Below are 25,229 nucleotides of genomic sequence, written 5' to 3' on the forward strand. Positions count from 1 at the left end.
ATTTGTGCCGAATCAAAGTGGGACAAATTTTGGTGGAGAGAGGTTGTATAACTCAAAACAGAATTGGAGTCAGGCACATCAAACAATATAAGCATAGCAGCATTAGGTAGGCCCCAGAGGCAGAGGGCCATAGTGAAGGATGAGAAGAGTACAAAAAGAGAGCATAACTCTATCTTCTGGCCTCTGCATTACATAAACGCGGCACCTCGTTGCTGTGCCACACCCTTCCTTACGTGTCATCTCTCTTGAATTACTCAACACATCTCTCTCTTTATATATCTATATGTATATGTATTATTATCACAACACAACAGCACAACAACACATCATCTTCATCTCATACTGAAAACACACTCTCACTCTCACTGAAATAGCCAAATCAAGATTCCCTTCTCCACCGCGGCTCCTCCTCGTCTTCGTCCTCTTTGCTATCTCGCAACACAGCCACGCCGCTGCGGTGGGCAGAAAAGTGGGGGGGCGGATGCAGGTGAGGAACGTGAGGGACAACAAGGAAGTGCAAGAGCTGGGGAGATACTGCGTCAGAGAGTACAACGACCGTCACATTCACAAGGCCAACGGTAGCGACAAGCTTCTGGTGTTCTCGCAGGTGGTGGAGGCGGAGACGCAGGTCGTCTCCGGGATCAAGTACTACCTCAAGATCTCCGCTGCCACGCTCGGAGGCGGGGGGCCGCACGAGACTTTTGAAGCGGTGGTGCTGGTCAAGCCGTGGCTGCATAAGAAGGATTTGCTCGACTTTGCGCCTTCTACTAATAGCGCCGCCAACTAGGATAACATAATTATCAGATTTTCCTATTTTCTACTTTTTGTTGAGACTTTGTGAATCGAGTACGGGTAATAATGGGTGAGCTTCTCCTCCTAATCTCTATTTTTGTACACAACCTCCAACTTACATGTTTTTTTATAGCAAAATTATAATCTACTAATTAATCATTGGTAAATTATCATTTCTCCGGTCTTAATCAATCATTCCAAAGTCATGAAAAATAACCACTAGTTTTTCTCCAACTAGTACTGTTTTCTTTTAATTAATGATGACGTACTTATAATTTACAGTAACATTATCATCGTGTCTGTGTGTGTTAAAATTATAATTATAATGTTAATCATAATCGTTTTTGTATGGTGTAGTGCAATATCTCAATACCTTGTGTGGTAGCCATGGGTAATTTGAGAACAATTGTAAGAAAAATATTCAGACAACTTTTCAGATATCATCATATCGGCAATTGGATGAGCATCTTTCTATTTTTTTTTAGTCACACATATGTATCGTAATAAAGTGGAGTGTTTTAGATAGCACTTTGCATCCTTAGAGTTAGATAAGATGAGATTCTACTATTATCTTTTTCTCCACTTCTATGATTTATACTGTAATTATGATTTTATCAGAGGCAGAGATTCTACTATTATCTTTTTCTCCACTTCTATGATTTATACTGTAATTATGATTTTATCAGAGGCACTAAATGCAAACTTTATCCAGGAAATTTAATTTTTGAGAATGCATTCTTTCATTGACCTCACTCACTTGGACGAAAGTAAATTTTCCCATACATACTATTTTTCCCCCCATCTTAGATATAAAAAAATACTACTACTACTAGATAAACAAGGAGTAGTAGTAGTAATTTCTTCTCTCTATTTCATAACTGAAATGGGTAGCCATGACAGGACACATGAGGATTTTGACAATCACTTTGTTTATCTACAAATGCCGTTTGTTATACATCTACTTGTCATAGGGGAATTCCAAGTCATTCTCCACAACTTTGAAGTGTTGGGGATGCTGCCCTGAGCAGTACAGATTCCACATCTTGAAATAGGAACGCTCCAAATTTCTCACCTGATCATACAAACCCCATACATACCATAAAATCAGCAAGACAAAGATCTGATTAAATTTGAGTGGAGTGATGATGATGATGATGATGATGATGATGGTGATACTAACCCAGCATGCTGTGTCGAAAAGAGGACAGCTTAGGCGCGCCGCCTTCAGCCTCTTGGTAAGATCTTCCAGCTTTTCGCGATTAAGCGCCAGAGAAACTGCCTTCTCTTCATACTCTTCCATACTGATCATGTTAAAAATCCAGTCACAGTCAGCCAAACAGCGAAAGAAATTTGATAGTATGAGATTAGCGTATGTAAAGATGCATTACTTATTCACAATCATCTCTTCCCCAACCCCGGTTGCCAAACAAAGCGAACCAGCAACTCTAGTAGCCATTTTCTTGAGAGGAAGAGTAACCATTGGTAGACCAGCCCAAAGAACATCTGTCCCGGTAGTATGTGCATTGCAAAGTGGTCTATTTGACATTAAAGCAGAATCAACATGAGATCAGAATAGTCTAAACAGCATACTAATTGAACTTAAAGCTGCACTAAAAGAACCATACGTATCAAGAAAGAGGTCTGCTAATGAACTGCGCCTTATGTGCTCCTGTTTCATTGCAACATCTGTGAATATTATTTGGTCTGGTTGCACCCCCTGTGCAGCAGCATCTGGACAAGAGGGAAAAAGTTTTAGTAAATGTCATCCAACTACACCTCTCTCTTACTGAACATAATACAGGTACATATGAACATACAAGCACGCAGCCTCATCTCTCCTGCCTCCGGAAATCTGAGAAGCCAAAGTGCACTGTTTGGAACACGCTTAAGAATATTGCACCTGAAGTCATTAAAGAAGATTCTTAGCGCATCATCAACTTGTAAGATGGCAATTTTCAAACATAATAATTTTGACCATATATACCAGGTTGTAAAAATCTGAGGATCCATCTTGTAGAGTTGATTGAAACAAGCAAATATAAATTTGTCTTCGGGTAACCCATAGTCTGACCTCTTAGGTTTGCAGTTTGGATCCAGGACATCGAGATTTTTCTTAAAGACATTGCAACAGGTTAGGAGTCAGCAAAATATATATACAATATCAGCCAAAAAAAGAATAGTTCCTCTAGGAAAACAGAAAAGAAAGAGAAAATCTCAATGTTTACCTGCTTATAGTCGTTCACAAAATAGCAATGAGGTAGATGGACAATCTTTTCAGAATAGATATTTGAGTAACACATAGGTGACACAAACTGCAACAAAAACACGGAACAGTTAGGGAGACCCGGAAAACATTGAATTATGGATCAATAACAGCACTTGGATGCTAGGGGACGACATGTATCAGATTCCAATACAAACAATGCAGATAGTACAACACTAGTATTATACCTCATCAGTGACCAAATAATGTATGTACTTTGCTCCTGTGGTCCCAGGAAATCCCATATATGAAACCTGAATAGGAGCAGGCTGCATTGAAAATATTTCATTTCTTGCCCCCTGCAGATATGCAAACAAACCAATCACTATCGCACTGAAGATTCAATCTACAGATATGCAAACAAAACAAGCAAAGAATCGGCAATGGGATATGTTTAATACCTTAGTGTAGCCATTGAGGTTAATAAGAATCTGAATCTGATTCTCATTGATCATCCTTGCAATAGTATCGGATGCCATAGATGACACGTCAATAAAATGCTCAGCTTCCGATTGGATTCTCAGCCTCCATTCAGAACCATCATTTGGACTTAATGCATAGCAGAAAACCTACAATTATAACAATCTTATAGCACACCAAGAGGAAGTCAGAACTTAACCAATCTATGTACAGAATACACTAACCTCAATGTTATCTTTGTCATGCATTCCAAAAACTGAACCCATAAGATGTGACAAAGGGTGGTTACCAAAGTCGCTGCTCACATATCTGTGAGATACACAAAACAATAAACAAGTTAATATATATCAGTCACTGTGAAAAAAGGAGGGTACTTCTGTACACAATAAAAATCGTCAATGGACCTACCCAACTCTTAACCGGCCATTCCTGCCCCCACCCCTTATTGGTAGTGGAGTTGGATGGTTGAAAGGAGGAAGTGAGTATCGGGATGCAACAACAGTACAGTGTGCAGCATATTTCCAACTGCATGTATCAAAACCTCCAAGTTACAAAATTTACTAATGAATTAGAGAATGCCCAACCAAGAGTTGTGAACGCCATTACCTGATTTCAAGAGCAAGCATGGGGTCAAGAGGATAAGCTATTGCATGAAAAGGCTGCACACTTGGAATAACTGACATCTACAACGAATACATAAAAGGCCGGTGATGAACAAAATGAATATCTGAAGTCTATATTTGTTCAATCAGGAAATGATGAATGGTGGTCGCCAAATCAAGATGGGACTAGAGAGTCTGATTGTGATGATTAGCAAAACCTTTATCTGTCTTCTAAGTATCCCTTCAACTTCAGCAAACATCTTGTCCCGGTCTTCCCAGTCGCACACACACTGAGGTAAATTTTATTCAAGATAATCATGTTAGAGAAAGATCAACTAGGCACTAGATAAAATACAAAAGAGACAAAGTGCAAACAACACAAAATTATAAACATTTCACTAAATTGTGCAAGAATTTAATACATTAACAAGTTAGGAAGTAAACAGTTGAACAATTACAGAACTGTATCAATTTTAACAAGTATAGTGAAGACTATAATATAGTTGAAGTAACATGGTAGATGGGCTAGAATGAAAATCCAAATGCCAAGATGTACAAATAGATACTGTTAAACGATATAGTAAAACCAGCTGAGTATCCTGCTCAACACCACATAAATTGATTATTAGAACCTGCTCTTGCAGACCCAGTTTTCTATCATACTATCTATCTCTTAGGGACAAACAGAAAGTCTTTTTGCACATCATTCTTGTTAGCATTAAAAGATTCACAGCTTCAATAATACAATGAGTTCCCTTGAACAGTATACAATGCCACTATTGGGTTGGTTCAAATTATGGCAGTGCACCCGTCACAGTGTACGTCAATAGCAGCAACATGATTAGGTGTTATGTTGCACAAAAATTTCATCAGTTCATCACTTTTATACTCACGCTAAGTCCACAAACATTAGATCAAATTGGACCACTGAATATAATCATATTCCAAGACTTCACTAAGTTACATGGTCAAGAGTTAGACACTTGCACAAAGTTCGGATGACAGCAAACCTTTAACAACATACTAAATATGCAAAATGTGCGTGTAAGAACTCATGAATGCAGAAGGAAACAAACAGAAGCAGCTATTCATGTAGAGGATGAGCACACGATCTGGATGCTTAACGCATGATTAATTTATAGAAACTTCAAGAAAGAACATATAGAATACGATATGTACCTGCAAAGTGTGAAGAAGGTTGCAGGTCGCCTCTGGAAAATCTGGACGCAATGCCAATGCATGCTTATAGCTCTTAATCGCAGCTTCTACATGGCCACTGCAGGTACCCCAAACAAAAGGATGTAAAGCACATGCTGACAATTTCTAGAGAAATAGATACTCATAAATATAACTCCATGTGTGTGTGTGTCTGCGCGCGCGTGAGTGTTTGTGGTGAATAGCTCCTGCAAAGCACTAAAGGTAGCAAATAGCAAGAGCAAGTGATAGACATGAGTAGCTAGACCTTCTCAACTAGTTCAAACATCTGCTGGAAGGAACCTAAAAATGTACCTATCCTTGTAAGCCGAAGCTAAATTAGCATGAGCCTCAGCCATGCTTGGTCGGATGGTAATAGCACGCAAATAATCTTGAATGGCTTCATTTACTCTTCCAATTTCTTTGTAAGTGTTACCCCGATTGACAAGCCCATCAACAGCCAATGGATCAATTCTGAGGACCTCATTGTAGCACGATATTGCATCAGGATAATTACCCTGTAATACAGCTAAACATGTTAGTTGCAACTCTCTCATCATGACCATGTTAATGTGTAATTGAACAGATCAATATCATTCACTCCAATCAGGCAAGAAATTATTGTAACAAAAGACAACTTTGAATTCTATTAACTAGGGCACTGCACAAAATTACAAAAAAGGAAAATGATGGCTCCATACCTGTTGCTTGTATATTATGGCTAAATTATTGAAAGGAGCAGAGAGTCCTGTGGTAACAGTTAACGTTGTCTTGTAGCATTGAGCAGCAGCACTCATCATGTTCCTTCAACATACAGAAGACAGATTTCATGACCAACAACCCAGCAAAGAGCAAAAGAAACAGTATATGCAATCTGCATAAGTTAGTCCATTGATATCAAACATACCACTCCATGTAAATATTTCCAAGATTTGTAAGGGCTTGAGGGTGACTAGGTTGAAGAGACAGGCATTGCTTCACAAGGAAACAACATACTTAGTACATGCAGAGATCAGTTATATAATAAACATTTTAATATAACTGAACAGAAACTAACTCGGTAGCAATGAATTGCTTCATCTACTCTTCCAGCATCTTTCAATGCATTACCCTAGTAATCAAAATCCAACACAGAATAATCAGCTAAATTGCTTGAGGTTTTCGACTAAAGAAATATAACTAGATGGACTTATAAAAAAGACTTCTGACCAGATTATTGTACGCCTCCAAAAATCCAGCATCACAGGCAATAGCTCGCTTGTAGTTAACTATTGCCATATCAAGGTTACTTTGCTCATAGTATACACTTGCCAAGTTGCCTGCAGTTGAGGATCATAAAGCACTTCCACTTAATCACAACTTGTTCTAACAGAGTAACAGTTCTGTGAAATATTATGCAATTATGTCACCTACGAAAAAGATGAAAATGTTTCCTGAATCACTTACCAAAAGCCATAGCACTATCTGGTCTTGACTGCAGGGCTCTTTGGTAGCATACAATAGACTCTTGCAGCATTCCTAAGGCCTGGAGAACATAAAGGAGACTTGTCTTTCTCCATAATCTTGCCCCATTTGCAGCTAACTTACCATACAAGTAAAAAGAATAAAACTAACCTTGTAAACATTTCCAAGATTTAAGTAGGCATCGGAGAAGTTTGGCTTCAACTTGACGGCTTCCTGGATGTAACATGAAATAAAGTGAGAAGAGCACACGAGAACACGACACCAACCATATCAAAAACAAACCAGAAAATATGAATGTACACAGCAAGGTCATTGAAATGATCATATCCAAAAAGACTAAACCGGTTATTCTACCTTGTAGTATTGCAAGGCCCGGTTAAGATCACCAGCCTCCATAAAAAGACCAGCAAGATTGGACCATGCAATAGCAAAAGTGGGTTGTATTCCAAGTGTGTCCAAATAACAATTGTATGCCTGAGAAAAGGAAACATAGCATCAAAGCAACAGATCATGGAAAACATGCTTGATGGAAAAAATTGTCACATCTGCTAACTTACCTCTTGTACCAAACCTTGAGCTTTCATCAGATTTCCAAGATTACTATGGGCATCAACCTAAGGAAATTAAAGTGAAATAGATATAAGAAGATACAACATGTTGGAAATAATAGTAGACAAGTCTTAGATGAATGAAAGTTACCAAACGTGGATTTAGAGCAAGTGCTTGACGACAACATTGAGCAGCCTCGGTGAACCTTCCCTTGCGCATGTAAGCACTAGCTAAATTTGACCATGCATCGGCAAAATTAGGCCGGAGCTGCAAGTAAATTGTTCAGAAATGCTGTTATTTATGCAAGTCCAGTGCATGAGAAGTTGCCAATTACCTCGTGCATTAACCTTTACATATCATTTCATATATTTAGAATGAGAAAATAGAGCCTATAATGATTAATGAGACAGATCACAGAACCAGAAACCATATGACTAGTGGACGACAATAAAGAAAAAGTAGTAGCAAAAACTATTATTCAGCTAAAGGAAGTGGACATGATGGTTAATGTGATTGACGAAGGAGATATCCCAGGAACATCATAATGGGAGAATTTTATCAGTGATTTAACTCAAGAAAGTACTGCGAAACTGTAAGAGTTAGGAAGAATCACTTCCACAAGGTTCTCACACATACACACACTCACACGATAATATTTATCAATAGTTTCAACTAATTATATCATAATTTCAGAAAGAGTGGTTCTATTATTGCAGTTGTGCAGAGGGACACTGGTAACAATCAGATAAATGAAGAAACATAGAAGACCGGTCAATAAACCCATTTATAGGACAAAGTCTTACTAAGTTTCTCCCAGTACACTTATAAGCAGATTTTTTTATAAAAAGAACACCCAGTGACTGTATGCAAAATGGAATTCATGGATATCAGTCAACAGGAAAATCACTGGAGACAAACGACAAGAAGCTGGAGGTCAAGGAAATTTTTAAAGAAAAATCAAATTGATGTATATTTCATACGCACATAATTGCTTTTCATGCAAATAGATCAAACTGCAACTGAATTCCAAAGGAAGACAAACCTCAATTGCGATCAAGTAATAACGAATTGCAACATCGATGTTTCCCTTTTCCTGGCAGAAAACAAGAGCAACATATTTAGCATCTCTGTTATATACATCCAACCTACTAAGAAGAGTGCACTACATCTAAAGGAGCACCTTCCAAGCATTAGCCATATTCCCATAGCACTCGGCAAACTGTGGATCAATTCTAAGAGCCTCTTCATTCTTTGCAACACATGAATCAAAGTCATGCAACTGACCAAAAAAAAATCATAATATAAGTTCGAATGTCTGCTTTCCAGGTCCAGGAGCTGTTTCGAAGAGGTAAAAGGCAGTAATCAGGTAAATAGGTAAAAATGAAAGTAACCAAATAGCAACCTGATAATAGGTTGCACCCAACAGAAGAAGGTTGTCGGTGCGGCATGGGTTTCTCTCGTAGACAGCCTTTCCATGTTCTAGAGCTTGTTCATAATTCCCAGCTTTATAATTTTGATGAGCAAGGTTCAAGAGTGTGTCTTCATCAACTACGTCAATACAAAAAAGGGAGATGTTAAAAGATAAATTATCTCCAAGTTTGATCAAGAAGACAAGAACTATATAATTCTACGTAACATGCACACATAAAAGCAATCAGAAAAAAAGGCTAAAGAACCCGATACAAAGTCCAATTCCATTGAGGTTCCAAGTCAACTTAAAAATAAAACTTTGACAAACACGGCAATTTCTGAAATACATAGCTAGCATTTTCAGAATCAAGATAACACTGACTACAATCCATGATGTACCATCTCAAACCAAATGAAGTGGCATGGTTCACAGGTAGCTGATTTAGTTTAAAAGGGTCATATAATAAGATAGAAGCAACAACTTATCACAGCACAAAAAATTGAAACTTGGAAGCAATGCTTCTTCAAACTGGACAAGTCGTAAAAACATTTTCAATATGAAAATAGAAAAGCCTACACAGTTAGCAAATCCCTATAGCAGATAATAAAACCCACAAAAATCGGTGTCTAAAAGTTCGATGGTTAAATGTAGTTAGAACTTATAAGCTCTTGAAGGGGATAGCCTGAATTCAACAAAATCATCAAAGCAACGGAGTTTTGCGAATTCACATGTGATCTTACCAACCAGATACTAATCATAAAGTTCCAGGTTGAGGGTAATAATCCTCCAATGAAAAGTGTATAAAAATTCAATAACACAAAATCAAAAAGAAAATTCATAAAACAGCCAATTATAGCAGCAGTTTTAATTAAAAATTAAGCATCAGAGCACAACTCCTCCACTAAAAGCACAGTTAAGGTTTTAAAAAAATCAAACCTTCACGAGAAGTCTCTTGTTTGATATTACTGGAAGAGACCAAAGCCAATGACGATTCCTCCCGGTGATGATCGGTGCCGACATTGTACGGAACCCTAGCCACATGCTGGGTCTGCTGCAGACTGAGGTTGTACTGCCGCGGATCGCTCTGCAACGACAGCATGACTGCCGATCCTCCCGATCACGATCCCCGCCGCCGCGGAATTTAAATTACCAGCACCGTATTAAAAACTGAATCTTCACAGACCCAATAAAATAAGAATTTCGGCAAAAGGAAGAGGGGGTGGCATAATTGTGCTTCAGAAAGGTTTTGCCATGAAAAAATTGAAGATACTCAAATCATTTAATACTATTACTTCTCACACTCGCAGCTCAGAGGTGAGGAAAGGGAATGAGAGATTAGAGAATAAATGTGTTTGTGAAGAAAAGGAGAGAGAGAATCCCCTTTTCCTCGTCACACTATTCTTCGAGGTAACATCTGGTTCATTCCAATACTCACATACTCTAATACAGACTTAGTTTGAAGGATGATTTCTCCAATTTAATTTTTAGGACAATTCGGTCCCAATAAATTGGATGAATATTTTAAGGTTAGAATTAAAATTTTGAATATTTTGTGCGATTATCACAGATTTGTAAAAATATTAAAAGATTTGGGAAAAAAAGGAATATTTATTATTTCCCTTTTGAATGCTGGGACTTCAAAGGAATCAAAATATTCAGTGACAATGTAATCGAATAAAAATTGAACAAGTGGTTTATTCGATGACTTTATGTTAAAAGCTAGTAGTACAATAATACTAGGAGTTGTATTCTTTGGAATGTTTTATACGGAGATGGACAATATTTTATTAATCCTGTCGTAACAAGTCAAACACCTTATATATGTATATTTAATACCAATGCAAGGTATAAATACTCCTTCTGAGTGAAGTTAATTTTTTTTTAGACATGAGATTAAGAAATTGTGTTGGAAGATTAAATAATAATAAAATAAAATTGAAGAGATAAAAAAGGTGACGAAATAAAGTCAGAGTGGTTAGATGTTTTATGTTTTTTCCCAAATAATAATAACCCAACTTTATTGAGACGTCCCAAAAAATAACATTATGATTCAATTAAATTGGGACGGATGAAATAATATTTTTAACTCTTTTTAGGTTTAGATATTGATTTGTAAATATTACACCCAAAAACATGGAGTACTACATTTTTTAAACAGACCTTTTGATATTTTTCAAGTACAGATGTATGGCTTATTCACATTGTAAACTTAAAAACAAGTTTAAACTAATTTTTATGATTATAACTACTCATTTACAGTTCCGTGGTGCCAATATAGTTTTGATTATGCTTTGGTTAATTTACCCAACATATTAACGATTCATTTTTAGGTAACGCGTCCTACTCATAATCATAAGACGTAGCATAATGTAGATTATTTTATAGCATACACAAATCTAATAAATAAAGTTGATATTAGTCAAAACACAATGTAACACGTCCCTATTTTTAAATTATGAGTTCCTGTGACAATTTCGATTTGTTGATCTGCTAATAGACCAACGATTAAACACAACTTTACTCAATATCCTATACACAAATACTCGAATATTTTTATTTGTTAGTATTAATAAATATAACAAAACCAAACAGGTTTCTTATTTTTATTAGTTGGGGTAAATTTCAGATTTTGTTCCAAACTATGAGCTCCAGAAGAGCTGCAAAAAAAGTGTCCAGGATATTACAATAAGTGTTAGTAAAAAATGATTGTGTCCGACTGATTAAAAACTATTGCTTGCACAATCAAATTGAAAATATTAATATGTAGCAGATGATAAATAATGTTATAAATGTGAATCTAAAATCAAAACTTTTATCAATATCAAATAAGATTGAGTTCTTGGTATTATTAAATAGATAAAGATCTTATTTTGCCAGAATATAAGATTTTCCGTTCATATAGTACTACTAGTATATTGGGCCTGTAAACACTCAACTTAAATTTGTTCAATTAATCAAGCTATTAGTTCTCGACATTACGAATAGATTGATTATTTTAGCCCATTAAAGTCTTGGGCCTGTAAACACTCAAATTGATTATTTGCACAATCAAATTGAAAATATTAATATGTAGCAGATGATAAATAATGTTATAAATGTGAATCTAAAATCAAAACTTTTATCAATATCAAATAAGATTGAGTTCTTGGTATTATTAAATAGATAAAGATCTTATTTTGCCAGAATATAAGATTTTCCGTTCATATAGTACTACTAGTATATTGGGCCTGTAAACACTCAACTTAAATTTGTTCAATTAATCAAGCTATTAGTTCTCGACATTACGAATAGATTGATTATTTTAGCCCATTAAAGTCTTGGGCCTGTAAACACTCAACTTAAATTTGTATAATTAATCAAGTAAATTGGTTCTTAAAATTGTACATATTTTTTAAATTTGTCACCGTCATTATAAACTTGCATTATTTTCAGTTTTCATTCTAGACAAATATTTAATAAATTTAACTAATAAATTTAATTGTATTTTTTCTGCAATAAACAAATGGATTATAAATGTGAAAAATAACAGAATGAATTAGTGGTGAATACAAAATTAGACTTCATTCGTTGAGTCATCGATCCGTACAATAACAGGTTATCAGAGTTCCTCCATTGACCCACAACAAATGACCAATTAAATCTGCAAATAGATTTTATTTTTCTAACTTTTCTTTGTCTATACAAATAGAAATCTGTCCTGACGCCTAATTGAAGTTGGCGCTAGGGTTTTATTGTTATCTCCTCTTTCTGCATCTTGCGCTTGCTCTCCCCCTCCACTCTGCTACTCCACATTTCGCAGAGGTAATCGCTTAGATTTCAGATTTCCTTTTGTTTTATGTTTGAATTTTGCTTTATTTCCCAATTCTGTCGGGAAGTGAAGGCTGGTGGTTTTCTACTTTGATGTAAATCGGTGTATTCATTCTGATTACTGCGTCGCAATCATTTGCTCATCCTATGATTCTGCAATCATTTTGGTTTATCGTACTATTGTAATTGTGCCTTTTTTCTTGGTCTTGCACAATTTCATTACCAGATGCTATTGGTTTAGTTCAAAATCTGAAATTTATTGTTCCAATGATTAGTTTTACACTTAAACAATCGTATATGGCTGTTGTATATGCGCCGATATGCTGTTGGACTAATTCACACTGGCAGTTGCGTTTGTTTTTGGCATGCTGTAGCTATTTTAGATATATATCAGGTACTAATATACTACAGACCATGACATTTTATGCTACTCTCTGTGCTCTTCATTATAGATGAATGTCGAAAAGTTAATGAAGATGGCCGGTTCGGTCCGCACTGGTGGGAAGGGTACAATGAGAAGGTTTGTTCTTGATAATATGCAGCAAGATTTTGTTTATAGTTTTTGACTAATTTTGTTCTCAAGACAGAACTATGGGTTGCAGAAGATCAGCATCCATCATCCTTTCATCTTTGCTCTGTTTGTGTTTCTAAATAAAAGCACTTATGTGGTTTGCAGAAAGAAGAAGGCTGTACACAAGACGACCACGACAGATGACAAAAGGCTTCAAACTACCTTAAAGAGGATAGGAGTGAATGCCATACCTGGAATCGAGGAAGTTAATATTTTCAAGGAAGATGTGGTGATACAGTTTGTCAACCCCAAAGGTATGACCCACTGGCCACTGCCATTGTAGTTTATCCAATACTCTGGATTTATCATCTTTATTTGCTTTCTATTAAATAATTTTGTATACTTTTTCTATTTTTTTATTTTCAGTTCAAGCATCTGTTGCAGCCAACACATGGGTTGTTAGTGGCACTCCTCAGAACAAGAGTATGTTTGGTTCTACTGACTTGAAATCTACTTTATATAGCTGCTATGTTAGAACTAAAATCTTAAATTAAAGTTTAAACACCCTCTTAATTTAAGGTTTGAACAGTACTTTTTAAAAAACAGCATTACTATGACATCATGTACTTTTGTTTGTTGATCATCTAATAAACTTTCTTCATACTTATCATTTACTAGTACTATTATTTTCCATTTGCTAACGTTCAACTCAACATTTGTTATTCAATGAATGTGCTTCGTTCAACAGTTGTCTTCTAATCTTAGATAACATCAAAAGTTGAAGTCATTGTAATTCTTTTATGGTTTTCGCAGAATTGCAGGATATTCTTCCTCAAATTATCCACCAGTTGGGTAAGTGTAATTTTTCCTTTCTTTTGGTAACTTGTGAATTCCAGTTTTTACAAATATCTGTACTCAAAACAACTTAATTTTTCATAATTCCCAGGCCCGGATAACATGGAGAATTTGAAAAAGTTAGCGGAACAATTCCAGAAACAGGCAGCGGCAGATGGTAGTGGTACAGCTTCTGGTGCTGCAGAAGATGATGATGACGATGTACCCGAACTCGTAGCCGGTGAGACTTTTGAGGCTGCTGCTGAGGAGGGAAACACAAACACCCAGACCTCTTAAGGATTATATTTTCCAGTTTTCGACTGTTCTTATATTTTCCATATATCTAAAAGATCTCTTACATTACTCTGTCTATGTCACGATCAATGACTCAAATAGATTCACCTTTCTTAATTAACTTTTCAAATATGTTTAGTTACTTGGTGATTTTGAACGTTTGAGTTTGATTAATTATTTCTCATTTGTTTTCCCTCTTGTTGGTTAGTGTTCAAATATACTCCCTCTGTTTCCTATGGGTCTTTGGGTTGTACCTAACACATTTACACACTGCCCCCTAAACTCTTCTTATGCGTTATAAGCAAATTAAGAAACTTTTAATGGCACTATTTCCCTTCTATCACTAGCATAAATGCATGTTCTATGGTAGAATAGATTTGTCTTCCATATTAAAACTTTTATGGAGGCCCCATATATCATTGCAAACTTAAACTCCTACACTTCCCAATGGCCACACAATCAGCCATATAATAATTCAACAATGCATGGACATAAGACAAATGGCAAATGAATATGCAAAACACAATGTAATGTTTGTAATTAATGAAAAGATGATAAGCATGCATATAATGATAATTAAACTTCAAAAGCAAGTTCTAGAATCAACACAAGAAAGGCAAAAACACATATTTGGCCTTAAACAAATCACAGTTTACATCCCCCCAAGTGTTAATAAGACAGTATTAATCAGAGTACTCAGTATATACACACATTAATCTAAACATAACGTACTATATCAAAAGGACTAGTATTGAAAACCATACCTTAGCTGTGGAAGCGAACGATTAAGATTCCCTGCTTCCGTCAAGCCCCCTCCAGCTGCAACTGTTAGCTTTGTATCCAGCAAGATCAACAGAATAGATTCTGCTCATTTTAAACTATCAACTGCATTCTGTAATAGATATACGATACGTTGAAGTTCAGCAGAAGATCTCAAGCAACAAGTTATCAATCAAAAGAGAAAAAAAAATGATTTCAAGTGTCATGCAGAGCCAACAGAAAACTTATCCTTTGTTCATCAATTCTCAAAGACCTAAGATAGGTTACTTATAAGTTTTAACTTCAACAAGAGTAACATATTTTCAGTTCAAGGACTCCACTACCTTGCCACATGATTTAACCATACAAGTGAAAACACTGTGAGAGCAAGAACTTTCTGCGTTTAGATAGTATTCTGCAGAGCAAGGAATAGATTATAACCTACCATAGGGAAAGAGCAGCAACACATATAGACCAGGTTTCTGTCGGCTTGCTTGGTCTGTTCCTGCCATAAAAAGGTATTACATGTTTGATGAATCAAGAAAATAATCATGCATGGATTTTTAATAATTTGCTGCAGTAAATAGTCAGGCAGAAACCTTGTTAATCCGTTCAAAGAGTGTGAACTACACGTGGTGCTAGGCCTTGCCCATCTTCCTCCAACAAGGCATTGGACACACACCAGATCCTGTACGTCGTTCCACTTCTAGTCAGATTAATCAATAGGTTTGAATGTGTAAAAGTCATTATACCACAAGCAGTTCATGCTAAAGAAGCAGTGTGTATTTTTCAGAAAGTAGTAGTAGTATTAAACAGAAATTCCTGAAGTGGAAATGAACTTACCTGTCCATATGCAAAACAGAGCTACAAAACTCCACAAGACAATTCTGAATCAAAAGTGCACCTCAAATATGTCACTGTGGAACAAATATTTCAAAACAAAGTTTCATCAGCTATTCATATTCAACGTTTCTTGCTGTTTCCAGCTTAAATCAACAAGAAAAAGTGGTAAACTGAGGTAGATCGTGCCTGTTTTAACGAATAGCAGCTACGGAGGCAAACGTAAAGTTTGACCTGAAGACTCTTGTGGCATTCCTAAGGCCTGAAAAACATTAAGAAGACTTGTGTTTCTCCTAATCTAGCCCTGTTTCCAGCTAACCAACCATACAAGCATAAAGAATATAACTGAAAGTATTGACAAAGAATAAATCTAACTTTGTCTAAACATTCAACTAGTAAAACTATACTACTAGATAATAAAACTGAATCCATTCCACCTTCAATTCTGAATGCATATCAATTTAAAGAAGAATGCAGGAAGTGCAGAAGATAAAGCCAGCACAGACATACAAGAATTATAAACTGTCAATATTTGAGATAATACAGAATCACCTCAACCAGTACAGGTTTTACAGAAACGGCATCATTTTGCAGTATAGCTAGAAGAAGAATTACAGAAACTTCAGCGTTTGGAGACATTACAGAATAGTCTCAAGCAGTAGAGATTATTAAAAAACTGTCATTATTTGCAGTATAGCTACAGAAACTGCCAGCGTTTGTAGACATTACAGAATTTCCTCATTCAGTAGCGCTAGAAGAATTCCGAGAGAAAATCATCAATTATCGACAGCAGGTGGTCCAGCAGTCTCCACCTGAGTGAGCTTTGGCTGAAACCGTGAGGCATCGAGAGCTACAATCCAATACAGAACAGCAATTATAGAAACGTAGAACACTATGCGGTTCACAGGCTTTCCTTGAAATGCTAAAACAGTGAGAAAAATAGCATCTGCGATAAAGCAAATGCTAGCTATCAGAAAAACAGGAAACCATGACGTTCCATTGAAGTGTCTAACACAAAGCACAAAGTTCCAGATCGAAACAATGATAACAACCACGGCTAGTTCATTGTTTTGATTGAGAATATCGTGGCGTTCCAGCATTTCCACAAACGAAAAAGCGAAAAGTGAGATGAAAAATCGCTTGAAAGGGTTCATGTTGAGAGAGAAAAACAAAGAAAGTAGAGATTATGAGAAAGGGAGAAAATGGAGGAGTCAAGTCAAGTAATGAAGTTATATAGTGGAATTTAAGAGAGGAGATTAGGCGATAATGCAGATTGTAGAGAGACTGTAATCTGTTTCAATGCTGTTACAAAAGCTGGCGGATACGAATAACAGAATTTTTTATATAAATTATAAAAAAAAACTGCTTGCGGATTCAGTTAATTTGCTATTTTAGTGTTTTAGGTGTTTAAAGTTTAAACCCGGCCTAATAAGAAATTAAAATATAAATTAGATTTGATACCACTGTCCTTCACCGATCCTCTGCATTGCGAATTGCCGCCTGCAATTTTCTATGGGGCAGCAGGTGTTTAAATGCTAGTTAAGTGGAATGATTCATTATGTTCTCATTTTTTATAGAAAAATTTAAAATTATAGTAGTAGTACAATTTTGTTTTGTTATGATTTTTGGTATACATGCAGAAAATAAGATTAAAAGGAATGAGCACTTTTACTAACTTTATTATGTACTACTACTAAGTACTCCTAACTTTATTGCAGCAACAAAGGTATGAAAATATATATTTTTCAAATTTTTTAATATGTGTAGTTGTTCAAGTTTATTGAAACAAAAAAGATTAGTACTATAGTAGTAGTAGTTTTTTTTTTATCAAGCTCATTTTAATTATTTTATTGGATAAACGCATGCTGATGGGTCAGAATGCGAGGGGGATTGAAGACAAGGATTTCAACACGGACGAAGGCAACAAGGAGAGAAGGAGCAGAAGCACGGAGTGCAGGATGCCACCGACCATCACCCTCCCCTCAACCCAAAATACCACAATTAATAAAAAAGGAAGACTATGGGTATGCATGAAAACAAACCGTGTTACATGCCAATCTTGCATCAAAAAAAAGTGTTGCAAGCACCCAATCTCCAGTTTCAAATTTGTTCTTACTCATTCAAACTTAAGTCTCCCATCAGAATTAGCAACCGTTTGAACATCCCGGCAAGTTAGAGGTTCGATCAGTGTTTCTTAAGGAATGTAGGACTTTTTGTATTAGACGTAGTAATATATAAATAGATTTTTTGCCTTATAGAATAAGATCAATAAAAGTAAACACAAATTATAGGAGTATGTAGTAGTACTACTAAGTAGTAGGAACTACTAATTTTCATGGTTACATCTCATAGGAGTACATCTTTTGTATCGTATGTTCAAAAACAATTCCCAAACCGTTAATCGCGTTGTACCTCAATTCCACCCGACTAAAATCAAACCATCAAAACTCTCTGTTTCTCTCTCTCCTCTTGTTGCAATTAATCAACATTTTCTCTCTCTTGTCTCTGTCATCTATGCAATTTGCGGCCTCTTGAGATCATGGCAAAAATACTTTGAGGAGCTTCTTTACAGCCCCATTACATACATAAACACATCCGAGGCGACGTCGTTTGGTGTTGTCGCCGATGGCCCATCCTCTCCGCCTACCGGGCACCACTCCTCTCCCCGCGGCTCCCCCGGCGCTCGAAGCGGTGTCGCCCTTCGACAAGATCGAAGGCCTCGACCGCGACGACTTCCGGGAGGCCGCGTACGAGGTGTTCTTCACGTCGTGCCGCGCGTCCCCGGGGTTCGGGGGGCGGAGCCAGATCACGTACTACAACAGCTTGGATGAGGGCGGCGACGGGTCGCCCAGGGGGGGCGGGGTGGGGATGGCGGTGACCAGCCGGGTCAAGAGGGCGCTGGGGCTGAAGATGCTGAGGCGGTCGACGTCGAGGCGGAGCAGCTCGTGGGGATCAAACCCCTCTTCGCCGAGCGCCGGGAGCCCCAGGTCGTCGGTGGTGAGGAGGCGGCCCATGACGTCGGCGGAGATCATGAGGCAGCAGATGTGGGTGACGGAGCAGAGCGACAATAGGCTGAGGAAAACCCTTATGAGAACTCTTGTTGGACAAGTACGTTCAATCTCATTTTTCTTCTAACTTTTTTTATTAGTGGTAATTAATAATTAGTAGTTCGTTGTAATCCTATAAATATTATACTAGTTAGATTCGGGTTTATAGTAGAGTGAAATACATGAGTTTTGATGATTTTTTAATTCAAAATTCACATTGGGATCAAATCATGGCTAGTGTGGTTCATTCAACAATTTTATTTTACTCCTTTCGTCCGTCTGTGAATAAAAGATAACGTTTTAAGTCGATATGAACCTTAAGAAATTATTTTGACCTAATAAATAAAATGGATATAAAAGTTAGTGAAATATGAGTTTTATATTAGAATAAATTGAATGAAATGTAATGAATTAGTGGAGTGTGTCTATCAAATGAAAAAATAAATATATTTTTTATTGGCGGAATCGAGAAAGTTGGTTAAATAGACTTTTAATGATTTTTACACTAGAACTTTTAGGCGATAATGGTAGTTTTGATTGTGGAACAATAGTATAAGCCCCTATATTTATTCACCAACTATTTGTAGATGGGGAGGCGAGCAGAGACGATCATCCTACCTCTAGAGCTGCTCCGCCATTTGAAGCCTTCAGAATTTGCGGACGCGGACGAGTACCACCAGTGGCAGAAGCGGCAGCTCCGAGTCCTCGAAGTCGGGCTCCTCCTCTTCCCCTCCATCCCCCTCGACCCCTCCGAACCCTCCGCCGCCAAGCTCCGCTACATCATCGAATCCGTCAAGAACAAGCCCCTTGACACCAGCAAGAACTCCGAGACCATGCGATCCCTATGCAATTCCGTGGTCTCCCTCGCCTGGCGCAGCACGGCGCCTAAGCCAGAGGGCCGGAAAACCGACGCCTCCCACTGGGCCGACGGGTACCCCCTCAACGCCGAGATTTACAAGAGCCTCCTCCAAGCCATCTTTGACATCAGGCATGCACCCACCCCCTCTTCACCTTTATATACTCCTTCTGTCCAACAATAGAAGTCACTCTTATTGTGGGCACGAGTTTTAAGAAATGTAAAGAATAGTGAGTTGGAAAAGTTAGTGGAATATGAGACTCACATTTTTATATTGATTTTGTAATAAAACGTCGGCAAAGTGAGTTAGTGGAACGTGGGACCTACTTAGTAGTTATGGTTAAAATGAAATGTGACTCTTATTGTGGGATGGACCAAGATGACAAAGTGTGACTCTTATTGTGGAACGGGGGTAGTACTATTTGTTTCTCCATTAATCTAATAATAAGAGTCCATTTTTTCTATTTTTGCCAATCCTCCTATAATGAAATCCTGGCTACGTCCATCAGGGATGAAACCCTAGTGTTGGACGAGGTGGACGAGATGCTGGAGCTGATGAAGAAGACGTGGTCGACGCTGGGGATCAGCAAGCCCGTGCACAACCTGCTGCTGGCGTGGGTGTTCTTCGAGCAGTACGTGCGGACGGGCCAGGCCGAGGCGGACCTGTTTGCGGCGTCGCTGACGATGCTGAGCACGGAGGTGGCGAACGACGCAAAGAAGGCGGGGAGGGAGGCCGGGTACATGAGGATGCTGGCGGAGATGCTGGCCGCGATGAACAAGTGGTGTGGGATGAGGCTGGTGGACTATCATGGGAATTTCGATGAGGGGACGGTGAGGTTGATGGAGAGTATTCTGCCTTTGGTGTTTTCGGCGACCAAGATATTGGAGGAGGATGTACACACTTATATTACTCCTCACTTGGATAAGGGGGGAGAGATTGATTATGATTCTACTGGGAATAAGGTTGATTACTTTATCAGATCCTCTTCAAGGAATGCCTTCGCTAAGGTAACTTAATCTCTCTGGATCTCTCACTTTACATGAAGTAATTCTGAGAATATAAATGATACTAGTAAATAAATTGGTATATTAAATAAGGAACTAGTAAAAAATTAAGGAAATATATCTCATAATGTAGTACTCCAATGAGATAAGTATAATAAAAACAAGGTAGAAAATTCAAATGAAAGAATCATAGAATTATCAAAAAATATAGTACAATAATAATCAGAAATGAAATTATGGAGTACAAAATAAAATGGATGGATTACAAGGTATAAAGTTCAAATAGAGGAAATATTGAAGTGTCTCAAAATATTGTAATAAGATGAAGGAAATAAAAGGAAATAAAAAAAACAAGATTAACATACACTTAACCAAAAAAAATGAAAAAATAATACAATAATAATCAGAAATGAAATTATGGAGTACAAAATAAAATGGATGGATTACAAGGTATAAAGTTCAAATAGAGGAAATATTGAAGTGTCTCAAAATATTGTAATAAGATGAAGGAAATAAAAGGAAATAAAAAAAACAAGATTAACATACACTTAACCAAAAAAAATGAAAAAATAAAAAATAAATCGAAAATGCGGTGAACGTGGATCGAACACGTGACCTTCAGATCTTCAGTCTGACGCTCTCCCAACTGAGCTATCCCCGCTTTTGATGTACCAACTAAAGTAAAGATTCTTATACTTGTTATCTATATAAAGCTCGAAATTTTAACTACATGCATGGAGGATTAGTGTGTCAGTCTAAGTGTCTAACTACATTTCTTTGATAATAATATTACACTGAAAAAACATAAACCTTGTAAACTTGTCCCAAAACAGAGTGAATCACTCCACATGATAATTGCGTGAAAAATCAAAATGAAATCTCCATGAAGATGAAAATATAATTTTCGTTTCGTTTAGCATTTGATTTTAGGCAAGTAAGCCTAGTAGTATCACTCCCTAAAGCATGTGGTTTTGAAGATGATGGAGGAGCAGAATGCATCAAATGTGGAGACACACAGAGTGAGCGAAATGATGATAAAATTAGCAAGAGAAACGGAGCAAGTTGCATCAAAGGAGAAGGCCATTTTCAGCCCGGTCACCAAGAAATGGCACCCGATCGCCGCGGGAGTCTCGGCAGTGACGCTGCACGCCTGCTACGGGACGCTGCTGCGGCAATACCTCAACAGCTCCGCGGCCGCGCAGATGAACGAGACGATCCTGGTGCTGCAGAGAGCTGGGAAGCTTGAGAAGGCGCTGGTGCAGATGGTGGTCGAGGATTCTGTCGAGTGCGCAGACGGAGGCAAGGCCATTGTTAGAGAGATGCTCCCTTACGAAGTCGACGCCACTACACTCAGATTCTTGAAACACTGGTTGCAGGAAAAGCTCAAGATTGGCAAGGATAAACTTCACACAGCTAAAGAAACTGAAGTATTTCACCTTACACCTTATAATCACTACTAGTATAATTACTTGCCTAAACATTTTCTAACAGTTTTTTTTTTTTTTTTCAGACATGGAATCCGAAATCAAAATCAGAACCATATTCTCATTCAGCTGAGGACATAATCAAGTTTTGCAAGGAGACTATTGAGAATTTCTTCGAGATTCCGATCAATGTATCGGAAAGTGTAGTCTATGATTTGACCGAAGGCTTGGAACACCTTTTGGCAGAATACATCACATTTATTGCTTCATGCGGTAAATACTTGATTGTGTTCTTTTTTTTTTTACTAACGAAACTCATATTTAACTAACTTTATATCACTCACATTTTATTATAAATAAAAGGATCAAAGCAGAGTTACCTCCCAACGCTTCCACCCCTAACCCGATGCAGCAAAGGCTCGAAGTTTGTCAAACTGTGGAAGAAAGCCGCGTGCAACGTGGGAACAGAGCAACAAGAAGCGAACCAGAGCAACACGGCAGGGGCAGGCGCGGGCGCAGCGGAGGAAGGGAACTGGAACCCTCGTCCATCGACGAGCCGCGGGACGCAGCGCCTCTACATCCGTCTCAACACCCTACACTACCTCACAAAGCACCTCCACTCATTAGAAAAGACGCTCTCCCTCTCCCCGAAGGTGACCCCTTCGAAGAGCCGGCGTCGCCGCCACTCGTACTTCGAGCACACGAGGTCGGCCATCCAGGCGGCGCAGCAGCACGTGGCGGAGGTGGCCGCCTACCGCCTGGTGTTCCTCGACTCCAGCTCGGTCCTCTACGGCAGCCTCTACAACCCGGACGTGGGCGCCGCGCGGATCAGGCCGGCGCTGCGGGTAATGAAGCAGAACCTGACCCTGCTGTGCGCGATCGTGACGGAGCACGTGCAGGGGGCGGCGGTGAGGCACGTGATGGCGGCGTGCTTCGAGGCGTACCTGATGGTGCTGCTGGCCGGGGGGAGCTCCAGGATCTTCTACCGAGCTGACCACGCTATGATCGAGGAGGATTTCGAGGGGCTGAGGGGGCTCTTTGGGGAGGGGCTGGATGAGGTGGCGGGAGCGGAGGCGGTGGAAGGGGTGGTGGCGCTGATGGAGCAGACGACGGAGCAGTTGGTGGAGGATTTGAGCGTGTTGGCGGGGGCGGGGGTGGCGGGGCAGAAGATGGCGATGCCGCCGACGACGGGGAAGTGGAGCCGGACTGATCCGAATACTATATTGAGGGTGCTTTGCCATAGGAATGATCGAGCTGCCAATAGCTTTCTCAAGAGAACGTTCCATCTAGCCAAGAGGAATGGCTCCCTTTGAACAATTTTTGTTACTGTGTACATATATAAATATGCAATTAAAGAGAGAATCCTAATTATAGATTCAACTCTTTTGTAATCCCAGGCATAATATTTTTTGTTGATTAATAACTAAAAGTTCATCCAAACAAAAAAATTAATTAAAGATCATAGTTCGTATACTTGAATAGTGGCAAAAGTTTAAGCCCTTTTACTTACTTGAATTTATAAATCAAAAGCTACCCAGCTTCGACCCCCGGCCAGAACTTCTCGGAGTCCTTCAGCACCAGATAGCATTCCCGGAAGGTGAACTCCTTATAAATCCCTAGCACGGGGAACTAACTCTCCGCTATCCTCCGGGCGTCCTCCTAAGTCTGCCCACTAGTCATCATGCGGAGAGCGTTGGTGTACAACCCCGAAAATCGGCCGACCGCGGTCCTGATGCGTTCCCACCCCTTCTGGCACTCCTCCCCGCTGTAGTCCTTTCGTGCGGGCAGTACCTCCTGTAGGCTGCTCTAATCTTAGCCCACATGTTGACGATCCGCTGGTTGTTCGCAACCAGCGGATCGTCGCAAACCGACAACCACGCTTTGGCCAGGGCGACGTACTCATCCTCCGTCCACTTCCTCCATGTGGGGGTGTCGTCAACAGCTGGCTGCGACGACTCGCCGACCACCTTGCTCTTCCCCTTGGTCTTCTTCTTCTTCGGCGCGGTCCGACCCGCTGGAACGGCAGTGTCCACCTCCCCGATATCGATCCCCAGCTCATGCAATGAGAAACGGTCATCCCCAGTGAATTGCGTCTCCACTGGGGTCGACGTGTGAGACGAAGCCGTCAAAAAATTAAGAGAGGGACGATAGACCGTGTCCTCCCCCGGTGACCCTTGCATCCCGGGATGCATACCGGGCTGCATCCCTCCCTGCCATACCGACATCATCCCCATCATCTGTTGCAGCATCTGCTGCGGCATCTGGGGCATACATCCCCACCCGGGCGTTGTCTGCCCGCCGCTGGCCTGCCCCCCGCCCCGCATCCCCCCCTGCACCCCCCCCCTACGCTCCCGCCATCATCCCCAACAACTGTTGCCAAGGGATGTTAAACCCTTGGCCCATCTGGCCCCATCCAGACCCCACGGGTACCGTGGGAGTCTGAGATCAGCTCGTCGCCAAAGTGGACTTGTTGTTGCTGTCCATCGCTCGATGTTGCTTTTGTACATAAATTTAGAGAGAGAGAAAACTCGTTAAAACAAGCGGTGCAGATGAAAATGAAACTAAAATCACGTATATATAGTTTTTCAAAAAATTTCAAAAAAATAAAAATAAAAAATAGCGCTGGTCGATCGCTTGCCGATCGGCACGCCACAATGGCGGTCAGCGCATCGGCGAGCGCTCACAAATCGGCGTGCGCTCGCCTATTCCCTCGCCGAAAACGCGCTGGCCGATTTCAATGGTTCGACTAGCCGACCAGCTAGCCGCTATTGGAGATGCTCTAACAATCACAATTAAGTCAATACCTATATATAGAAAAAAAGATGAAAAGAATTGTTGAAGCTTTTATGTAACGTCCGAAAATAGAATATTCATGTTTTTATGGAGGAGGAAAATTTCCAAAACAATTTTTAATAAAACAAATTCATAAAATTTAAACGAAAATCGTAAAGGAAAAAATGAATCAACAATCTCTAAAGAAATACTTTCTTATTCCATATTAATAGAGTCATTTTATCATTTTGGTACGTTTCATAGTAATAGAGTGATTTTCTTTTTTAGTAAAAATCAATATATTTTTCCACGCTCTCGGACGATTCCGTTACTATTACTATGGTACACAAAATATAAACAACAAAATTAATTTTTAGGATGGAAG

The 25,229-nt window shown here is 38.9% G+C and overlaps 3 protein-coding genes, 1 non-coding gene and 1 pseudogene across 4 annotated transcripts; 3 read left to right on the plus strand and 2 right to left on the minus strand.

The window, feature by feature from the left end:
* The first annotated feature begins 289 nt into the window (after positions 1-289).
* Positions 290-880, plus strand: LOC125194248 (cysteine proteinase inhibitor B-like; annotated as a pseudogene).
* Positions 881-1,508: 628 nt separating this feature from the next.
* Positions 1,509-10,123, minus strand: LOC125194246 (putative UDP-N-acetylglucosamine--peptide N-acetylglucosaminyltransferase SEC). Its single transcript, XM_048092363.2, has 28 exons — positions 9,632-10,123; positions 8,687-8,832; positions 8,465-8,563; positions 8,327-8,377; positions 7,435-7,551; positions 7,293-7,349; positions 7,090-7,209; positions 6,886-6,948; positions 6,718-6,796; positions 6,481-6,590; positions 6,329-6,382; positions 6,179-6,246; positions 5,973-6,075; positions 5,587-5,789; positions 5,257-5,353; positions 4,296-4,367; positions 4,082-4,158; positions 3,884-4,000; positions 3,700-3,784; positions 3,457-3,624; positions 3,244-3,354; positions 3,018-3,104; positions 2,777-2,904; positions 2,610-2,692; positions 2,418-2,523; positions 2,181-2,327; positions 1,973-2,093; positions 1,509-1,864 (listed from the first exon to the last, which is right to left on the minus strand). The coding sequence occupies exons 1-28, from the start codon at positions 9,792-9,794 to the stop codon at positions 1,751-1,753; spliced, it is 2,946 nt and encodes a 981-aa protein (XP_047948320.1). The 5' UTR covers positions 9,795-10,123; the 3' UTR covers positions 1,509-1,750.
* A 2,215-nt stretch (positions 10,124-12,338) lies between these two features.
* LOC125192056 (basic transcription factor 3-like) lies at positions 12,339-14,258 on the plus strand. Its single transcript, XM_048089509.2, has 6 exons — positions 12,339-12,496; positions 12,955-13,022; positions 13,179-13,327; positions 13,440-13,496; positions 13,827-13,865; positions 13,960-14,258. Exons 2-6 carry the CDS (start codon positions 12,955-12,957, stop codon positions 14,142-14,144), a joined length of 498 nt encoding a protein of 165 aa, XP_047945466.1. The 5' UTR covers positions 12,339-12,496; the 3' UTR covers positions 14,145-14,258.
* A 3,981-nt stretch (positions 14,259-18,239) lies between these two features.
* On the plus strand, positions 18,240-23,463 carry LOC125195285 (protein unc-13 homolog). The gene is made up of 6 exons (XM_048093458.2): positions 18,240-18,848; positions 19,375-19,775; positions 20,153-20,651; positions 21,626-22,075; positions 22,159-22,345; positions 22,436-23,463. The coding sequence occupies exons 1-6, from the start codon at positions 18,366-18,368 to the stop codon at positions 23,383-23,385; spliced, it is 2,970 nt and encodes a 989-aa protein (XP_047949415.1). The 5' UTR covers positions 18,240-18,365; the 3' UTR covers positions 23,386-23,463.
* Positions 21,237-21,309, minus strand: TRNAF-GAA (transfer RNA phenylalanine (anticodon GAA)). Its single transcript has one exon. It is a non-coding gene; the product is annotated as a tRNA-Phe (tRNA).
* Positions 23,464-25,229: the final 1,766 nt, after the last annotated feature.

The sequence above is a fragment of the Salvia hispanica genome, chromosome 4 (assembly GCF_029641045.1).
Source record: "Salvia hispanica isolate PSC_SH4W2 chromosome 4, Shi_PSC_v1, whole genome shotgun sequence".
Taxonomy (NCBI): domain Eukaryota; kingdom Viridiplantae; phylum Streptophyta; class Magnoliopsida; order Lamiales; family Lamiaceae; genus Salvia; species Salvia hispanica.

Excerpts from the sequence above, each read along its gene's own strand:
- LOC125195285 (XM_048093458.2), top strand. The coding sequence starts at position 18,366 with ATGGCCCATCCTCTCCGCCTACCGGGCACCACTCCTCTCCCCGCGGCT. Across the intron at positions 20,652-21,625 it reads CAAGGAATGCCTTCGCTAAG|ATGATGGAGGAGCAGAATGC; the intron begins GTAACTTAATCT and ends GTGGTTTTGAAG. Across the intron at positions 22,346-22,435 it reads CACATTTATTGCTTCATGCG|GATCAAAGCAGAGTTACCTC; the intron begins GTAAATACTTGA and ends TATAAATAAAAG.
- LOC125192056 (XM_048089509.2), top strand. The coding sequence starts at position 12,955 with ATGAATGTCGAAAAGTTAATGAAGATGGCCGGTTCGGTCCGCACTGGT. Across the intron at positions 13,497-13,826 it reads TGGCACTCCTCAGAACAAGA|AATTGCAGGATATTCTTCCT; the intron begins GTATGTTTGGTT and ends TGGTTTTCGCAG. Across the intron at positions 13,866-13,959 it reads TCAAATTATCCACCAGTTGG|GCCCGGATAACATGGAGAAT; the intron begins GTAAGTGTAATT and ends CATAATTCCCAG.
- LOC125194246 (XM_048092363.2), bottom strand. The coding sequence starts at position 9,794 with ATGCTGTCGTTGCAGAGCGATCCGCGGCAGTACAACCTCAGTCTGCAG. Across the intron at positions 3,785-3,883 it reads AATGGCCGGTTAAGAGTTGG|ATATGTGAGCAGCGACTTTG; the intron begins GTAGGTCCATTG and ends TGTATCTCACAG. Across the intron at positions 3,355-3,456 it reads ACCTCAATGGCTACACTAAG|GGGGCAAGAAATGAAATATT; the intron begins GTATTAAACATA and ends GCATATCTGCAG.